The sequence below is a fragment of the Pleurodeles waltl genome, chromosome 3_1, assembly GCF_031143425.1.
Source record: "Pleurodeles waltl isolate 20211129_DDA chromosome 3_1, aPleWal1.hap1.20221129, whole genome shotgun sequence".
Taxonomy (NCBI): Eukaryota; Metazoa; Chordata; class Amphibia; order Caudata; family Salamandridae; genus Pleurodeles; species Pleurodeles waltl.
Genome location: NC_090440.1, coordinates 1604320184 through 1604339687, shown reverse-complemented (window position 1 = coordinate 1604339687; position 19504 = coordinate 1604320184). Strand labels below are relative to the sequence as shown.

Genomic DNA, 19504 nt, shown 5'->3' with positions numbered 1-19504 from the left:
GTCTGAACAATGAAGTGAGTGCCAAACAGGTATGGCCTCAACTTCTTCAGTGCCCAGACCACAGCAAAGGCCTCCCTCTCTATGGCAGACCAACGCTTTTCTCTAGGGGTCAACCTCCTGCTGATAAAAGCAACAGGTTGATCCTGGCCCTCAGAATTAAGTTGTGATAAGACTGCCCCTCCCCCTAATTCAGATGCATCAGTTTGGACAATTAATTTTTTGGGAGTAACAGGGGCTTTTCAGGACAGGTGCAGAGCACATGGCCTGCTTCAGCTCCTCAAAAGCCTTCTGACAGCTAGCTGTCCACAATACCTTTTTAGGCATTTTATTAGATGTGAGGTCATTAAGAGGGGCTGCAAGGGAGCCATAGTTTTTTATGAACCTCCTGTAATACCCAGTGAGGCCTAAGAAGGCTCTCACCTGGGTCTGAGTTGTAGGGGGAACCCAATCTATAATAGTTTGGATTTTCCCCTGGAGTGGTGCAATCTGTTCTCCACCTACCAGGTGTCCCAGATAAACCACTTTCCCCTGCCCTTTCTGGCACTTTGAAGCCTTAATAGTGAGGCCTGCCTTCTGCAGGGCCTCTAAAACTTTCCATAGGTGGACCAGGTGATCATCCCAGCTGGAGCTAAAGACAGCTATATCATCTAGATATGCTGCACTAAAAGGTTCCAGCCCTTGCAGGACTGTGTTCACCAACCTTTGAAAAGTGGCAGGTGCATTTTTCAATCCAAAAGGCATTACTGTGAATTGGTAACGGCCTCCAATGGTTGAAAATGCAGTTTTTGCTTTTGCATCCTCGGATAACTTGATCTGCCAATACCCTGCAGTCAAATCAAAGGTGCTTAGATACTTGCCAGATGCCAGTGTATCTATTAGCTCATCTGCCCTGGGTATAGGGTGAGCATCAGTTTTGGTTACCTGGTTGAGACCTCTATAGTCTACACAAAACCGCATTTCCTTCTTTCCATCCTTGGAATGAGGTTTTGGTACAAGTACCACAGGAGAGGCCCATGGACTTTCAGAGTGCTCAACCACTCCCAGTTCAAACATTTTCTGTACTTCTTGCTTTATGCAGTCTCTGACATGGTCAGGCTGCCTATAGATCTTACTTTTGACAGGGAATCCAATCAATAATAGTTTGGATTTTCCCCTGAAGTGGTGCAATCTGTTCCCCACCAACAAGGTGTCCCAGATAAACCACCTTACCCTGCCCTATCTGGCACTTTGAAGCCTTGATAGTGAGGCCTGCCTTTTGCAGGGCCTCCAAAACTTTCCAAAGGTGGACCAGGTGATCATCCCAGCTGGAGCTAAAGACAGCTATATCATCCAAATATGCTGCACTGAAAGCTTCCAGCCCTTGCAGGACTGTGTTCACCAACCTCTGAAAAGTGGCAGGTGCATTTTTCAAACCAAAAGGCATTACAGTAAACTGGTAATGTCCTCCAATGGTAGAAAATGCAGTCTTAGGTTTAGCATCTTCTGACATTTTGATCTGCCAATACCCTGCAGTCAAATCAAAAGTGCTTAGATACTTGGCAGATGCCAGTGTATCTATTAGCTCATCTGCCCTGGGTATAGGGTGAGCATCTGTTTTGGTTACCAAGTTGAGACCTCTATAGTCTACACAAAACCTCATTTCCTTCTTTCCATCTTTAGAATTGGGTTTTGGTACCAGTACCACAGGAGAAGCCCATGGACTGTCAGAGTGCTCAACCACTCCTAGTTCCAACATCTTCTGAACTTCTTGCTTTATGCAGTCCCTGACATGGTCAGGCTGCCTATAGATCTTACTTTTGACAGGTAAACTGTCTCCAGTATCTATAGTGTGCTTACACCAAGAAGTGGTGCCTGGCACAGTAGAGAAGAGTTCAGAAAACTGACCCAGGAGATTTATGCAGTGGTCTTTCTGCTCAGCAGTAAGACAATCTGCCAAAACTACACCTTCCACTAGAGCATCTTGTTCTGTGGAAGAGAAGAGAAGAGATCAGGGAGAGGGTCACTCTCTTCTTCCTGTCCATCATCTGTTGCCATGAGCAGGGTGAGATCAGCCCTGTCATAGTAGGGTTTCAGGCGATTGACATGGAGCACCCTAAGGGGACTCCTGGCAGTGCCTAAGTCAACTAAGTAGGTGACTTCACCCTTCTTTTCAACAATTATGTGGGGTCCACTCCATTTATCTTGGAGTGCTCTTGGTGCCACAGGCTCCAAGACCCACACTTTCTGCCCTGGTTGGTACTGAACCAAAACAGCCTTCTGGTCATGCCATTGCTTTTGGAGCTCTTGGCTGGCCTGAAGGTTTTTACTGGCCTTTTTCATGTACTCAGCCATCCTAGATCTTAGGCCAAGTACATAGTCCACTATGTCTTGCTTTGGAGCTTTTAAAGGTTGTTCCCAACCCTCCTTAACAAGTGTTAGAGGACCTCTCACAGGGTGTCCAAATAGGAGTTCAAAGGGGCTGAAGCCCACTCCTTTTTGGGGTACCTGTAAGCAAAAAGGAGGCAAGGTAACAGGATATCCCATCTCCTGCGGAGTTTTTCAGGGAGTCCCATAATCATGCCTTTGAGAGTTTTGTTAAATCTCTCCACCAGTCCATTTGTTTGTGGATGATAGGGTGTGGTGAACTTGTATGTCACACCACATTCCTTCCACATGGCCTTTAAGTAAGCAGACATGAAATTGCTTCCCCTGTCTGATACTACCTCTTTTGGGAAGCCCACCCTGGAAAAGATTCCCAGGAGGGCCTTTGCCACTGCAGGAGCTGTAGTGGTCCTTAGAGGAATTGCTTCAGGATATCTGGTGGCATGGTCCACTATCACCAAGATAAACCTATTGCCTGAAGCAGTAGGAGGGTCAAGGGGGCCAACTATGTCAACCCCTACCCTTTCAAAGGGAATCCCAACCACAGGCAGTGGAATAAGGGGTCCCTTTGGAGTGCCACCTGTCTTGCCACTGGCTTGACAGGTTTCACAGGACTTACAAAATTATTTTGTGTCCTCTGACATTCTAGGCCAATGAAACAAGGGAACAAGCCTGTCCCAAGTTTTCATCTGCCCCAAATGTCCAGCTAAGGGAATGTCGTGGGCTAGAGTTAGGAGGAACTTTCTGTACTCCTGAGGAATCACCAATCTCCTGGCAGCTCCAGGTTTTGGATCCCTTGCTTCAGTGTACAAGAGGTTGTCCTCCCAGTAAACTCTGTGAGAGTCACTGACATCCCCATTTGCTTGTTTGACAGCTTGCTGCCTTAGACCCTCTAGTGTGGGACAGGTATGCTGTGCCACACTCAGCTCCTCCCTGGCAGGCCCCCTTCACCCAAAAGCTCAGCAGTGTCTGCTTCCAGCTCCTCTGGTGTAGGTTCTGCACAGGGTCGAAATTCTTCTTCCTCAGAAGTAGAATCCACTGTAGAGGGAGGGATAGTAGGTAGTGATTTACCTTTACTAACCCTAGCTTTAGGGAGCACTTGGTCCATTCTTCCAGGATCCAAGTCACCCTGTCCTTTTTGCTTTTTGGCCTGAGCCCTGGTCAAAGCAAAAATATGCCCTGGAATGCCCAGCATTGCTGCATGAGCCTCCAACTCCACTTCTGCCCAAGCTGATGTCTCTAAATCATTTCCTAATAGACAGTCTACAGGTAAATCTGAGGCAACCACAACTTTCTTTGGCCTCCTTCCCCCCCCCCCCCCCCCCCCCCCCAGTTGAGATCCACAACAGCCATGCGGTGGCTAAGAGTGTTGTTATGAGCATCGGTTACTTGGTACTGGTGACCAAGTAGGTGTTGTTCAGGGTGGACCAGTTTCTCTATTACCATTGTAACACTGGCACCCGTGTCCCTGTAGGCCTGAACCTCAACACCATTTATTAGGGGTAGTTGCTTGTACTTATCCATGTTAAGGGGACAAGCAACCAAGGTGGCTAAATCAATAGCCCCCTCAGAGACTAACACAGCCTCTGTGGTCTCCCTAACAAGACCAACCCCAACTAAATTACCAAAAGTGAGCCCAGCTACTCCCTTGGATTGGCTATTAGTAGGTTTGCTCCCACCACCACTGCTATTACTAGGGACACTAGGTGTAGCAGCAGGGGTTGTAGTGGTAGGAGGCTTGGTGCTTTTCTTTGGACAGCTGGGATCTGTTGTCCAATGGCCTTTTATTTTACATAAATAGCAACATGGTTTCTTTTCTTTGTTTTGATTTGAAGAGGATTTGGGCCCCCCACCCCCACCAGAGTATTTTTGTGGGCCTGATGAAGACTCATTTTTAGATTTGTCCCCACCCTTGTCAGAAGACTTACCATCCTTCTTCTTACCATCTTTGTCACCCCCTGTATGAACTTTTCTGTTCACCCTTGTTCTGACCCATTTGTCTGCCTTCTTTCCCAATTCTTGGGAAGAGGTCAGATCAGAGTCTACCAGGTACTGGTGTAACAAATCAGACACACAATTATTAAGAATATGCTCTCTCAGGATTAAGTTATACAGGCTTTCATAGTCAGAAACTTTACTGCCATGTAACCACCCCTCCAAGGCCTTCACTGAATGGTCAACAAAGTCTACCCAGTCTTGTGAAGACTCCTTTTTGGTTTCTCTGAACTTCTTCCTGTACTGTTCAGTGGTTAAGCCATAACCATCTAGGAGTGCATTCTTAAGAACTTAAAAATTATTGGCATCACTTTCTTTAACAGTAAGGAGCCTATCCCTACCCTTTCCACTGAAAGATAGCCATAGGATAGCAGCCCACTGCCTTTGAGGGACCTCCTGTACAACACAGGCCCTCTCAAGTGAAGCAAACCATTTGTTAATGTCATCCCCCTCCTTGTAAGGGGGAACTATGTTGTGCAGATTCCTAGAATCATGCTCTTTTGCAGGATGACTATTTGGAATACTGCTGCTGCCACCATGGGTTTCTAAACCCAATTTCTGTCTTTCTCTTTCTATTTCCACGGACTGCCTATCTAAATCTAGCTGTTGCTTCTTGAGCTTCAGCCTGGATTGTTCCACTCTCAATCTATTGAGCTCCCTTTCTAACACTCTGTCATCAGGGTGGGTGGGTGGGTAGGGCATGTCTTGAAACAGAGGAATGGTGAGAATGAACAGAAGGAGACCTGGCCCTAACAGATTGCACACTAACATTCTGGCCTACAGAAGTGACACTTCTATTGTGATGAGAAACAACACTATTACTGTGATGTGAAGCAACACTCTTACTGTGATGGGAATTCACATCAGTACCAGCTATGCTAGGTGGCCTGCTAAGGGGCAGGTTGGAAAGATTCCCTCCCAAATCTTTTGCTAAGGGTGCCCCAGAATCAGAATGGGAACCATAAGCTAATTTCTCACCAGAAGTGCCAACAAGTCTTGTCTTGTTCAACTAGCATGTTAACTAATAATTCTCTAGAGGGATTCTTCCCTACCCCTAAACCTCTTTCTACACAGAGACTCCTTGCTGCCTTCCAGCTAAGGTGGTCATAAGCAGTCTTGGACAGATCAACAGTTCGGCCTGTGCCAGACATTTTAGAAAGTGTTTAAGGGATAGAAAAAGAAAGAAAACGTTTTTGGAACTTTTTAAAGAACAGAATAAAAACCTTTTAAACTTTTAAAGAACTTTTTAGAAAGTTTAGAGGTACTTTTCAGCACTTAGCAAAGAAGTGAGAGAAGAAAAGCAAAACTTTTTGGTTAGGTGTACATACACTGAACTGGTTTTGTATATTTTTCTCTTATGAAAAGTACAATGACAAAAGTGGTAAGTAGTTGCAAAGTACTTATCCCACCGCTGCCAACCAATGTAGGAGGCTGGACTGGCTTGTAGTGAGTACCAAGGGGTACTTACACCTTGCACCAGGCCCAGGTATCCCTTATTAGTGTATAGGGGTGTCTAGCAGCTGAGGCTGATAGAAAAGGTAGCTTAGCAGAGCAGCTTAGGCTGAACTAGGAGACAAGTGAAGCTCCTACAGTACCACTAGTGTCATATGTACAATATCATAAGAAAACACAATACACAGATGTACTAAAAATTAAGGTACTTTATTTTTATGACTATATGCCAAAAGTATCTCAGTGAGTACCCTCAGTATGAGGATAGCAAATATACACAAGATATATGTACACAATACCAAAATATGCAGTAATAGCAATAGAAAACAGTGCAAACAATGTATAGTCACAATAGAATGCAATGGGAGCACATAGGGATAGGGGCAACACAAACCATATACTCTAGAAGTGGAATGCGAACCACAAATGGTCCCCAAACCTATGTGAGCTCGTAGAGGGTCGCTGGGACTGTAAGAAAACAGTGAGGGTTAGAAAAATAGCCCACCCCAAGACCCTGAAAAGTGGGTGCAAAGTGCACCTAAGTTCCCCAAAGAGCACAGAAGTCGTGATAGGGGAGTTCTGCCAGAAACAACAACACCAGCAATGCAACAACAATGGATTTCCTGACGAGAGTACCTGTGGAACAAGGGAACCAAGTCCAAGAGTCACGATCAAGTCGGGAGTGGGCAGATGCCCAGGAAATGCCAGCTGTGGGTGCAAAGAAGCTGCCACCGGAGGGTAGAAGCTGAGGATTCTGCAGGAACGACAAGGGCTAGAAACTTCCCCTTTGGAGGATGGATGTCCCACGTCGTGAAGAGTTGTGCAGAAGTGTTATCGTGCAGAAAGACCGCAAACAAGCCTTGCTAGCTGCAAGGGTCGCGGTTAGGGTTTTTGGATGCTGCTGTGGCCCAGGAGGGACCAGGATGTCGCCAATTGCGTGAGGAGACAGAGGGGGCGCCCAGCAAGAGAAGGAGCCCACTCAGAAGCAAGCAGCACCTGCAGAAGTGCCGGAACAGGCACTAGGAAGTGGAGTGAACCGGAGCTCACCCGAAGTTGCACAAGAGGGTCCCACGAAGCCGGAGGACAACTCAGGAGGTGGTGCAATGCAGGTTAGAGTGCCGGGGACCCAGGCTTGGCTGTGCACAAAGGAAATCCTCGGTGAGTGCACAGGAGCCGGAGTAGCTGCAAAACATGCGGTTCCCAGCAATGCAGTCTAGCGTGGGGAGGCAAGGACTTACCTCCACCAAACTTGGACTGAAGAGTCACTGGACTGTAGGAGTCACTTGGACAGAGTTGCTGAGTTCAAGGGATCTCGCTCGTCGTGCTGAGAGGAGACCCAGAGGACCGATGATGCAGTTCTTTGGTGCCTGCGGTTGCAGGGGGAAGATTCCGGCGACCCACAGGAGATTTCTTGGGAGCTTCTAGTGCAGAGAGGAGGCAGACTACCCCCACAGCATGCACCACCAGGAAAACAGTCGAAGGCCACAGCATCAGCGTTACAAGGTGGCAGTAGTCGTCGTTGCTACTTTGTTGCAGTTTTGCAGGCTTCCAGCGTGGTCAGCAGTCGATTCCTTGGCAGAAGGTGAAGAGAGAGATGCAGAGGAACTCTGATAGCTCTTGCATTCGTTATCTCAGGAATTCCCCAAAGCAGAAACCCTAAATAGCCAGAAAAGGAGGTTTGGCTACTTAGGAGAGAGGATAGGGTAGCAACACCTGAAGGAGCCTATCCGAAGGAGTCTCTGACGTCACCTGCTGGCCCTGGCCACTCAGAGCAGTCCAGTGTGCCAGCAGCACCTCTTGTTTCCAAGATGGCAGAGGTCTGGAGCACACTGGAGGAGCTCTGGGCACCTCCCAGGGGAGGTGCAGGTCAGGGGAGTGGTCACTCCCCTTTCCTTTGTCCAGTTTCGCGCCAGAGCAGGGCTGAGGGGTCCCTGAACCGGTGTAGACTGGCTTATGCAGAAATGGGCACCATCTGTGCCCATGAAAGCATTTCCAGAGGCTGGGGGAGGCTACTCCTCCCCTGCCTTAACACCTTTTTCCAAAGGGAGAGGGTGTAACACCCTCTCTCTGAGGAATTCCTTTGTTCTGCCTTCCTGGGCCAAGCCTGGCTGGACCCCAGGAGGGCAGAAACCTGTCTGAGGGGTTGGCAGCAGCAGCAGCTACAGTGAAACGCCTGAAAAGGCAGTTTGGCAGTACCCGGGTCGGTGCTAGAGACCCGGGGAATCATGGGATTGTCTCCCCAATACCAGGATGGCATTGGTGGGGCAATTCCATGATCTTAGACATGTTACATGGCCATATTCGGAGTTACCATTGTGAAGCTACACATAGGTAGTGACCTATGTGTAGTGCACGCGTGTAATGGTGTCCCCGCACTCACAAAGGGAATTTGCCCTGAACAATGTGGGAGCACCTTGGCTAGTGCCAGGGTGCCCACACACTAAGTAACTTAGCACCCAACCTTTACCAGGTAAAGGTTAGACATATAGGTGACTTATAAGTTACTTAAGTGCAGTGGTAAATGGCTCTGAAATAACGTGGACATTATTTCACTCAGGCTGCAGTGGCAGGCCTGTGTAAGAATTGTCAGAGCTCCCTATGGGTGGCAAAAGAAATGCTGCAGCCCATAGGGATCTCCTGGAACCCCAATACTCTGGGTACCTCAGTACCATATACTAGGGAATTATAAGGGTGTTCCAGTATGCCAATGTAAATTGGTAAAATTGGTCACTAGCCTGTTAGTGACAATTTGGAAAGAAATGAGAGAGCATAACCACTGAGGTTCTGATTAGCAGAGCCTCAGTGAGACAGTTAGTCATAACACAGGTAACACATACAGGGCACACTTATGAGCACTGGGGCCCTTGCTGGCAGGGTCCCAGTGACACATACAACTAAAACAACATATATACAGTGAAATATGGCGGTAACATGCCAGGCAAGATGGTACTTTCCTACAGGGTATTATAGGTAAGTAAACATGGCTATAAACTGGAGATGAAAGTTCCTTAGGTAAGTTGCCTGCCAACAGCTTGGGCTTGTTGGGTGCGTAAGATCTCTTGAAGACCACAGGAAAATCTTCAGAGACTGCCCATTACTACTAGTTTGCTTTATAGTAAATCGTAATTTGCTGGCATCTTTTTTGATACCAGCCACTCCATGTCGAATTGCCGTCTCATGCAATTACGTTTTTATTTTTTTACCAATCTAACATTGTTACCATCCATCTTGCATCTGTAAATATAAAACACAAGAAAATGCCCTGGAATCATTCCATGAGTGGTGATGCATACACAATTGTACATCACCATGCATGCACCTCCAAAATTACATGGCTGCAAGTTGTCTTAAACGTCCCCTAGCCCCCACCCCAAAGCTGAGGCTACACAGTCAGTAGGTCAAAATGTGAGACCTCTTTGCTTTGCCAATAATGCAGTGTTCCAGTTACTGTGTGCATGTCTTAGGCTGTGCCCTTGACCATACTTTTAAGAGTTCATTGCTAGTGGAGGCAGTCCATAGCTCCAGGTCCTGTTCATTGTCATATTTTACAATAAATTTAAATTTTAACAGTTTCCTGAGAAAATATGTATTTTTGTCTTAACCTGATTAAGATGCTATTGGGTGTTGCCTTCTACTTTCCTTTTCAGGGCTTGTGACTTCTGGGGAGTCTGCAGCCTGAACTTGACCAGTCTAATTTTATTTTATCTCTGCAAGTGTATGAATGAAATGCTGTTTTTTGGGGGGAAACATGCATAATATGATACATGGCATTCTAACCTTAAAGACCCTCATACTGAATGCGTCATACTTAATGACTTTATCCAGACCAGTATGTTGAAAACTGTGACAGCCTTTCACTCAAGACCACTGAAGGATGAAACAAGAAGCTGCTGTATTTTATCATTTGGGAAGGCCTTCAAGTGACGATTTATATATAGCTAGGTCACCCCCTTGCCCTGATCCTTATAAATTTCTTCTAAAAAATCCAAGAATGCAGCAAACATGGGCAACATGTATTCAAATTGGAACATGGGTGAAGGATGCATCTAACTCGGTTGTCTGTAAGAAAGGCCATCTTTCATATCCAAAACCGAAATCTGTTCCTTTAAAGTCAGACTGTCCAGAAGTATGGGCCTATAACTTGCTGCCACTAAACTTGATTGCATACCAGGTCTCGAGGAAAGCCTCTACCAGGATCAGCCTAAAAATGAGGAGGAACATGGTGTCATGGATTCATGTCATGAGCTAATTGTTTTGTAGGGAGTTTGAGGTATACCCAGTCACCACCTCTTCTCAAGATGATATAACATCTGTTATGAGCGTTGCGTCAAGATTAGTTCAAGGATTCAACTTGATGCAAGTATAAATATTAGTTTTCTTTTCCCCAAGCTTGAGATTCACAATTAATGCCTCTTGCTCTACCAAAACTGAATCCTATGCCGTAAGTTAGCATATTGTTGAAAAGTTCCTTTTGAATACAAAATTCTGAAGCAACATCTGTAGTTAAGACAAAATCAATCAAGTTTTTGCTGAAGTTCCCTATGAAGGACAAAAACTAGTTGTACAATCTAATATTTAAATAATGGCTTCCCTTAGTTTCAGAACAGAAAAAAATTAACATGACCAAGACCATGAACTGTTGCGAGTTGCCAGTATGGCAGTTGCCAGTAAAAGAGATGCAACTGAAAGTTAAAGCAGTTTGACAAGATGAGCAATTTGTTGAAAGTTTTAAAATCATTAATGTAAGTGACTTATAGAAAACAAATGGAGTATTTCTCAAAAGATTAGGATGTTTAAATCCCCAGGGTTTAGGTCTGGCTTACAGGATCAAATGAAATGTTTTTTCATCACTTGTCCGATTGTTTTCAGACCAGTCCTTCCTAAACTTTTTAAGAACTACAGCCCACTTTTTAGTACCACAAAACTTTAGTACCCCAAAACGTAGGTAACAGCACTTGGGCCAACATTCAATGTGCAACTTGTGCCTGTATACATACCTCAAGGAATCTGTCTGCAACTGGTACAAGTCCTTCAGGGCGAAGATAACACTCCGGGACTTCAGAGCTCCTCGCCTCAAGATGTCTCACAGAGCCACAGACGACACACCTGACATTTTCGGTGAGGACCATGCTCAGGAGCAACCATCTGTTGAAGAAGAGGAGTCCTTCTCTCTCTACCATAGCTCCGCCTCAAGACCTAGAAGTCGAACCTAGGGATGCAAGAACTTCTGTGTAATCCACCCGTGAGTACTGCGGCCCCTGTCCCTGCCCTCAAACATGAGCCAACCAAAGACCTTCAGCTTCCATGTGGGCAGAATCTGAGGTCCCATGTCCACCACTGTTGTCTGGCCACGGTCTGATGTGGAAAACTGCATTTGACGCCCCGCTCCTGGGCCCGGCACCCAAAATACATGCCAAGGCAAAACCTTTGGTATCGACCTCTTCGGACTGAGACCAGCGTTCGCCTCTGACTCTGCCTTTGGTGCCGGCCCGACAGTCAACTTTCACCACCTCAACACCAACAGTGCCTCATTCCTCAAAATCTAAAGCTTCGGACCCAAAATGCTCACAGACGAAAACTATGAATATTTCCTCTGCCTCTACTTTACCAGTCAAACCCATTTTAGAAAAACTGGATATTTGTCAAAAGAAATAAACATACAAGTTGAGACTTTCTGTATAATTGCAAAGGCTTCCTCTCCTTCACCACTTAAGAAGAAGCTCACTTTGGAGGAAGCACAGGAAGTGCCAATTCCTCCTAGGAAGAAAACTATGGACAAGGACACCAGCCCTGCCTTTCTTCCATATCCCTCCACACCTCCACCACTTTCACCTCCACCATTACCTCATTCTCCTCCACCATCAGCTCCACCTGGAGACCCCTTAGACATGTCACCTCGGGGCTCATCACATTCAGACTCTGTTAGATACGGGGGGCCACAAGGGAATGGTCCATGGGACATGTATGATACAGATTCCCATGTAGACAACAATCCTGGCCTTCACCCGGTTACCCCCCCCCCCCCCCCCCATCCCCACCGAGGGCGCAACCTCTTATCAGGAGGTCATAGCTAGTACAGCTGCCATCCAAGTGTGGAGTTACACAGGGAGCTATCAGAGGATGCATTCTTTTTTGATACTCAGTCCACCACACACAGGGCCACACAATAGCTGCCCATTTTAAAGGGTATACTGTGGCATACTTAAGATATTTTTAAGAACGCTATTTAGGGTTAGGGTTGTAACTCCCAGAGTGGACACAAATATAAGCCTGCAGCCTCTGACCCTATCTTCATTAGGGAACAGCTACCAGCAGACTCTCTAGTTGCCACCTCAGCACGCAAAAGAGCCATCTCCCAAGCCATTGGAGACACACTGCCTCCAGCCACGTATTACCTACAAAAACAAGTGGAGGGGGGGGGGGGGGGGGACACAGTCTCTACAACTCCCACATCTGTCTCAGACCATCTGGAATTGGGCTCTACGTCATAACAGTCACCTGTTAGTGGAATACCTTCCAGGAACAGACAACTTTGCAGACCTGCTCAGCAAGATGCAGCAACGAGACCAAGAAACCTAACTCCACCCTCAAATCCTGCCACTGTACTTCCAAAAGTCGTGGTTCCCTCAAATAGACCTTCTCGCCACAGCCGAAAACCCAAAATGCCCAAACTTCGCCTCCAGGTACCCACACCCACTATCCAAGGGAAATGCACTATGAGTGAGTTGGTCAGGGATATTTGACTACACTTCTCCACCTATCCCTCACCTTCCATTTGTATTTCTGAAGCTCAGGCAGACGTTTCCAATAATGACCCTAGCAGCTCCTACCTGGACTTATCTGGACATACTACTAGACCTTTCTGTAGTCCCACAGGAGAAACTCCACCAGACCTTCTCATTCAGAACCACAGACAAGAAAGGCACCCGGGTCCCAAAACTCTCAACCTAGTAATTTGACTCCTGAGGTCATAGACTTTGATTACCTTAACTTACCCTCAGAATGTATAGACATTCTTAAGGAAGCACGTAGACCCACCACTAGGGCCCGTTATGCAGCAAAATGGAAACATTTTATTTACTACTGCCACTCAAAACAAATTGGCCCTTTCAAAGCCAAGGTGCAAGACATTGTCTGCTGCACACTTCACTTACAAAAGGCTGGATCATCGTTCACTTCTATACAGTTACATCAAGCGGCAGTGCTTGCCTAACTCCAAAATAGACATCACCATCCTCTGTTCAAAATTCCAGTTATCAAAGCCTTCAAGGAAGGACTTACACAAGTTATTCCACCAAGGGTTCCTCCTGCACATTCTTGGAACCTCAATGTAGTACTCACAAGACTCATGGTTCCCCAGTTGAACCTCTACACTCATGCCCTCTTCAATTTCTTTCTTGGAGGGTGGCATTTTCAGCTGCCATCACTTCACTTAGACGTGTTAGCTCTAACGTTAGATTAACCTTTCTTTCAAATACACAGAGACAAGGTGGTTCTCTGCACCAACCCTAAATTCCTACCTAAAGTGGTTTCTCAATTCCACCTCAACCAGTCCATTGAGTTGGCAGTTTTTTCCTCAACCAGATTCTGTGGAGAAAGAGCTCTTTATACATTAGATCTAAAAAGAGCACCTATGTTCTACATTGATAGAAATAAAACGTTCAGAAAGTCTGAGCAACTTTTTGACTCCTTTTCACCACCACACAGACACACCCCTATAATCAAATCAGGCATAGCCAGATGGATAGTAACATGTATTCAAACTTGCTTTGCTAAGTCTAAAAGACCTTTACCTGTTACTCCCAGAGCACACACAAAATGGGAGCTTACCATGGCTTTTTAGGAAACATTCCCATACTTGACATATAGAAGGAGGCTACATGGTCAACACCACACACCTTCACAAAACATTACTATGTGGATATTTTAGCTCGCCAGCAAGCCAGCATAGATCAGGCAGTGCTACGTACCCTTTTGTTTTTTAAAGCACTGCAACACTCACAGGTTAGCCACCGCTTGTGTGGAAGACCTGCTTTACATCCATGCAGAGCACATGTATCTACAGCCACACATGCCATTGAATGGAATATTTTACCCTGTAAGCATCTGTTTATGGCATGTAGTGCTGTAGACTCACCCTCCTTTCTGGACACATGTGGCTGTTGCAGTTCCTTACATTGACTATTTCAACTATAAATACATTTAGCATGGTCATCGCATTACTTACACATACTTTACACTCCTTTCTCACCCGCCTGTGGGAAAACAATCCAAAAATTGAAGTCGATGCCCATGCACATTTTCACTGAGAGGAAGAGTCACTTGAACTTGTGACTGGAAAGACTTCTTTGAACTTGCACACCTCTGGACCCAACACTAGATCAGAGGAGTATGCAGAGCATGTGAGTCAACAGCACCTCATGTCACAAACAGATGCTTACAGGATGAGTAACATATTCATAGTGCTTCATTATTGATTTCATAACTACTGAATCTATACAATTAACTTAGATATTTACATTTTGATGTGTTACGAAAAAAGACATGTAACAGCTTTTCCTTTCACAATTCATGTACCACAGCAAGTTTGCCAAATAATTCAATTTACTTTTCTTTACACCAGTCCCTATGGTAATAAAACGAGCAGCAGAATACACAGCCTGACATTTGATCTCTGTTTTGAAATGCAGCAAATGTGACAAGACAAATACAGAATGTAAAGGCATCTTTATATATTGCTTTGACTTTTGTGACCCACCATACATTAGCTCTCGACCGCTCCACCCTAGTGGGTCAGACATCACAGTTTGTGAAATAGAAGCAGCGCTCCAGATAGAAGATTGACGCCAACACAACAATGCTCGTATTGACGTTGTCACAAATAATTGTTTTACCTTTGAAAGCTCCATTGAAAGACTGTTTGAAACACAGATATACTCCTCTTCAAGTGATTGCCATGGACAGTGTACCTCAACATTATTCTACAGTCAACAGGGCCAAACATCTTACCCATTTGCCCACACATTCTAGAGACTGGGCATTCAGATAAAGCCTTCACAATCACGGCAATCGGAAATCTACACTAACCCAGCACCATAAAGTTTCGAGACTTTCTCAGGGCCTGCCTCATGAAGAAAGCAAATGACATACAAAAAAGAGGTAGGAATCTTTCCTACAGATACATACTTTGCAATTTGCTTAACAACCTCTAGCCTTCTAGCCACATCAGCCATCTTGGAGACTACTGACAATTCTGCAATAATTCACAAACTAGCAACTTCTACAGAGGAAAACAGAAAGGATATCAATGCATAATAAAATAAAGACATTTGCTCCAGCTACTTTGTTGCAAGGCAAAACTACAGATCCTAGATCTGTCTGGATTCTGTTCAACTGTCTCAGAAAACAAAGGAATGTGGTAGGGCATATTATCATTCCATCAATCTAAATACAGCAATTTCTGTGTCCTAAAACACAATTTGTGGTGTGCCCTAGGGTATTGTAGAAGACTGTTTATCTTATGAAAACCCATACAGAGTAATCTAGGCCAGTCCTGGAATTAGCTAAACTGCCTGGTCTCTTCCTTAAGAGTAGCTGTAGAGTGTGACCTCTAGAGATTTGCATATGACTGGTCTCTGTCTAAGGTTTGGTCTTCTATCTTAATGTGCTTCTGATTTACCCACCTCTGGAGACAATGGATGAGTTACCTATTCAGAATGTGTTTATCGACATCCAAAATATATCCCTATTGGAGAAGGAACATTAAATCTAAACCCCCTTCAGGCCATGGGTGTTATCATGTTTAAATTGAAGTTTTTATTCTTGTTAAACCAGGAAAATAGTCAGTATTTGTTTGATTAAGCATACCGCCAAAATGAAATGCACAACTAAGATTGCTGTATTGCGGTGTATTCTTGGTCAGTGGAGTACTTTAGTACATTAAAGGAGAACTTTCAAAAAGTACATCTGTGAAACATGCACCGTCACCTTTTTTTTTTTTTTTTTTTTTTTTTTTTTTTTTTTTTTGCTTTGTTCCTGGGGGGAGGTAGGGCCTTGTTCAAAGGTGCTATTTGGGTTGGAGGGGATTGGGGGGTGTGTGTTCAAAGGTGCTATTTGGGTTGACCTTCATTCTATTACAGACAATGTTGACTTTTTAAATTTTCTTTTAAGACTGTCTTTAAAAATTAGATTTTTATTTATCTTTTGAAATACATTCCAGCCCCACACGTAGTTCGATGTAATCTCATGTTCAAAGATCACATGATGGAGAATGGCTTCATCTAACTCAGTCTTATTTTTCAGAGCTGAAGGTGCAGCTTCAGACTTCAGTGGACAAAGACCCAAAAGATCAGAATGATGATGATGACGATGAGGAAGAGGAAACCAAAAAAGAGATTCCACAGCATGGAGTGTTAGTGCGACAGGAAAGACTGCAACCTGCGAGTGCTCAGGACACCAGGATCCCCCGCTCTGGTGTGGACATGCTGAGCCTGAACACCTCTGGGGATCCCTCACTGTGCACTTCAACTCTTGTGACACAGTTGAGCCTTCTCCAGGCAGAGAGTAGGAGGTAAAACTGGGATCACTATAAAGTCACACTCCATGAACATTGTCAGAAGGATTCACACCCTGGCTTCACTGAGCAACAGCACCAGGTTTGACCATTGCACCTCATGGGTACAACATCCATCCACCCACCTTGCCCATGCACCCCCACAGTCCCAACTGCACTGCCAATTTGTGGATTGCTGCCTTGTACACATTTGAGTCCACACTCATTTTAGTGTTCTGTGTTTCAGGTTAATGGCAGAACTGGTTAAGAAGGAGATGTACCACCAGGATCTTCTTCAGCAAGCCCTTCACTCTGCAGAGAACAAGCTTCAGACCCTCAGGAGAAAGTCAGTGCTTATGGGTAAGCACACACAGTTCCTACCCACAAACATAGCATTTGGGTTTTCGAGAGGCCATACCTGATCTCAGCCGGTCTTTGTGCACATTTACAGGCCAGTCTTTCTATGTCTTGCATAGATAAACAAAGATTCTAGGCTAAGGTTGCAGTATGGCAGAATTTGCACTATGAGCACCAGACTCGCTGCTTCTACAACTCTGCCTGGGATGATGAAGATTTCATTGTTGTTTGACGTTTATACCAATCTTCATCAGAACATCTAGATTGTCCCAAGTTCTGCAAGCCTCTCAGCCGTTTTATCCTGAACCAGGTTTTTTTTTATCAAGGGGGTAAGGTTCTGTGTTGTTTCTTTGGGTTGCTTCCAAGGTGAGACTTTTTCTGGAACCGTGCCTGGTATTTTAAAATTCATTGATGCTCCCTCCCACTCTTTTGTCCATTGTGGGTCTCCGACTGTTCATGATAGCTATAACAGTTTTTTTTTGTATTGCAATTTACTTTCCTATTTTAGGTGCGGTCCAGAGGTCGGTTTTGTAACTGAAAATAAATTGTGAAAATCTTTTCGCTTTCCCTGGGGAGGAGAGCGCACTATGAAATCTGAAATCCACAAAGCAGTATATACAAACCTTTACTGGAATCTGTGTGTGGTTTGTGAAGCAATATGACATCTTTACAGGGTGCAAGGATAGACAGTAGCTGTTTTAAAAATCAGTGAGCCAGGAGGGGATGACTTGAAGTACATATGACCACATGTTCTCTCACCCTGTCCCTCTCCTTCTTGATGACTCTGACTTTAACAGCCTTTCAAGGATTAGTCCCATCCAGACAGTGTATGCTAAATGCGCGCACTTGCTCTATTTCTCACTATAAGTCCATGTTCATGTTCATGTTATCAGTGGAAGTGATAAAGGGATGGGTTCTTGAATGCACGAAAGAAGAGATCCCAGAGACTCTTGGGACTCTCATGAGGGTGCTTTTTGTTAGTGTTGTATTTCCCAGTCGACTGTCTTCAGGATTGTACCTCCATATGCAGCTTTCGTGTTATAGGCTGGCATCTTGACTTTCACCCATGTGCAAGGAGGTTATCTTATAAACATGGAGACTCCTGGTGCGTGCAGTTTACAGATAGGACTATGTGTGCTGCATTTGTGCACTGAACACCTCTTTCACCACCTAACAATGCACATTCCGGCGTCTCTGTGGTAGTTGCACCCTGTGCCCCAGCACAGCAACCTAAAGTTGGTCTGCTAATCATACCCAACCAACCTAGGCCATGGTCTGGGATGATGGCCAGGCTACAGAAATAGGACTCCATTGTAATAAGGTTCTGCATCCACATCAGTATATCCCTCAAAAGGCTGTGACAAACCCAATACTGTCTTCCTTCTAGCCCATTTATAGTTACAGCTATGCTACAGAGTGTATTCTCAGTTTTCTCTCGGGAAATGTTCAATTGGCCTTCTACTTCTTCCCTGCATTAGTTCATGTTCTGATTAATCTTCACCTTCAGGAGCAAAGATTTTTAAAACACTGCAGTTCCTGATTCTGGTGTGGTGTCCGATTGTAAAAGTACAGTGCAAAAAGCATTGCCTGCCTCACTCACTGTAGAATATAACTATGCCTGTTAGTATTCTTTTTTTTTTTCTTTTACCTCCCAGGTTATTTATATTGAAAACTAATAAAAAGACAAGACATTTTAACTTACATGGATAACAGGCTGTTTATTTAATTCAAAAGGATATTACATCAACACATGTAAGAATACAGTGTCCACTTTACAATAAATGCACTTGGAAAACCAGTAAATCGAATTGCGTTTTGGTTTGATAAAGTTCTCGCCACTGCTTTCTTCCTCTTTCTAGAAATTTCTGGAGTCAGTCCCATGAAGAACCATCGAGCAGATGCAGAAGATCCAGCCCTTATCTCGTGGTTACAGAACCACAATGTGGATGGTCGATCTTTGAAAATAGTGAGTTCAGTTGTTGGGTTAATGCAGTTTCGGTTCTTTTGTATTTTGTTCCGTCTCTAGGGTGTTGGAGCTGATTTTAGATACTGTATTGATGCTTCTTCCCTTCCTCCTCTTCACTCCATGAGCACACTGTGTCCAGTCTTGGGGGCTATGAAACATGGTACGCAGTATTACACTCTGATTCATATGCATGCTATCAGTCAGTAGTGACTGGTGATCTTGGAAACTGGTGAAGCGTATATCAGGCACTGAATGCCAGCTTGGGATTCAAGCTATGCCAAATTAATCTAGATCCGTATTCACTCACACTCATTCTTTCTCATGCTTATTCTCACTCACTTCTTATCACTCACTGCACTCATTCTCACTCACTGTTCTCACTTACTCTGCATTACTCGCTCACTCACTGTCTATAAGCACCCACTCTCCTCACCTGTGAACACAGCATTTCTTTTCATTTGCATCTATCAGTATTGTAACTGCTGTCTGTTACTTCTTTACACTTCCACATAAGGTGGTAATTAGAATTGGGACATATTCGAGCATCACTCTGTGTGCTCATCAGAGAGGCCACACCAGAGACTGGATGAGTATATATTCTGCACACCCTTATCACTCACAGACAGGCACTGTGAGAATCTGGAATAGCTTTCAACCTCAGTTCAAGAGCTCTCAATGGTGTCCCATCATGAACACCTGCCCACATCCTGAATTCACCTAGACACACAGAGACAATTCACTTCACAGTCAGCAGCATACAGCAGTTGTGCGTTGCATCAAAAGAACCTACAGAAGCACAGCATCTAGAAAAAACAAATCTC

General features: G+C 44.8%; 1 protein-coding gene across 4 annotated transcripts in view; it reads left to right on the top strand.

Moving 5' to 3' along the window:
• LOC138285381 (mitogen-activated protein kinase kinase kinase 6-like) overlaps nt 1–19504 on the top strand; it is a 376389-nt gene that overhangs the window by 306360 nt on the left and 50525 nt on the right. For 3 of the 4 annotated variants that reach the window (XM_069225240.1, XM_069225238.1, XM_069225241.1), the window contains exons 25-27: nt 16111–16378; nt 16608–16720; nt 18577–18683. In XM_069225240.1, the coding sequence (XP_069081341.1) occupies nt 16111–16378; nt 16608–16720; nt 18577–18683 (488 nt within the window). Of the gene's footprint in view, nt 1–16110; nt 16464–16607; nt 16721–18576; nt 18684–19504 lie in introns of those variants that run through there. The other variant, XR_011201585.1, reaches the window with a different exon arrangement.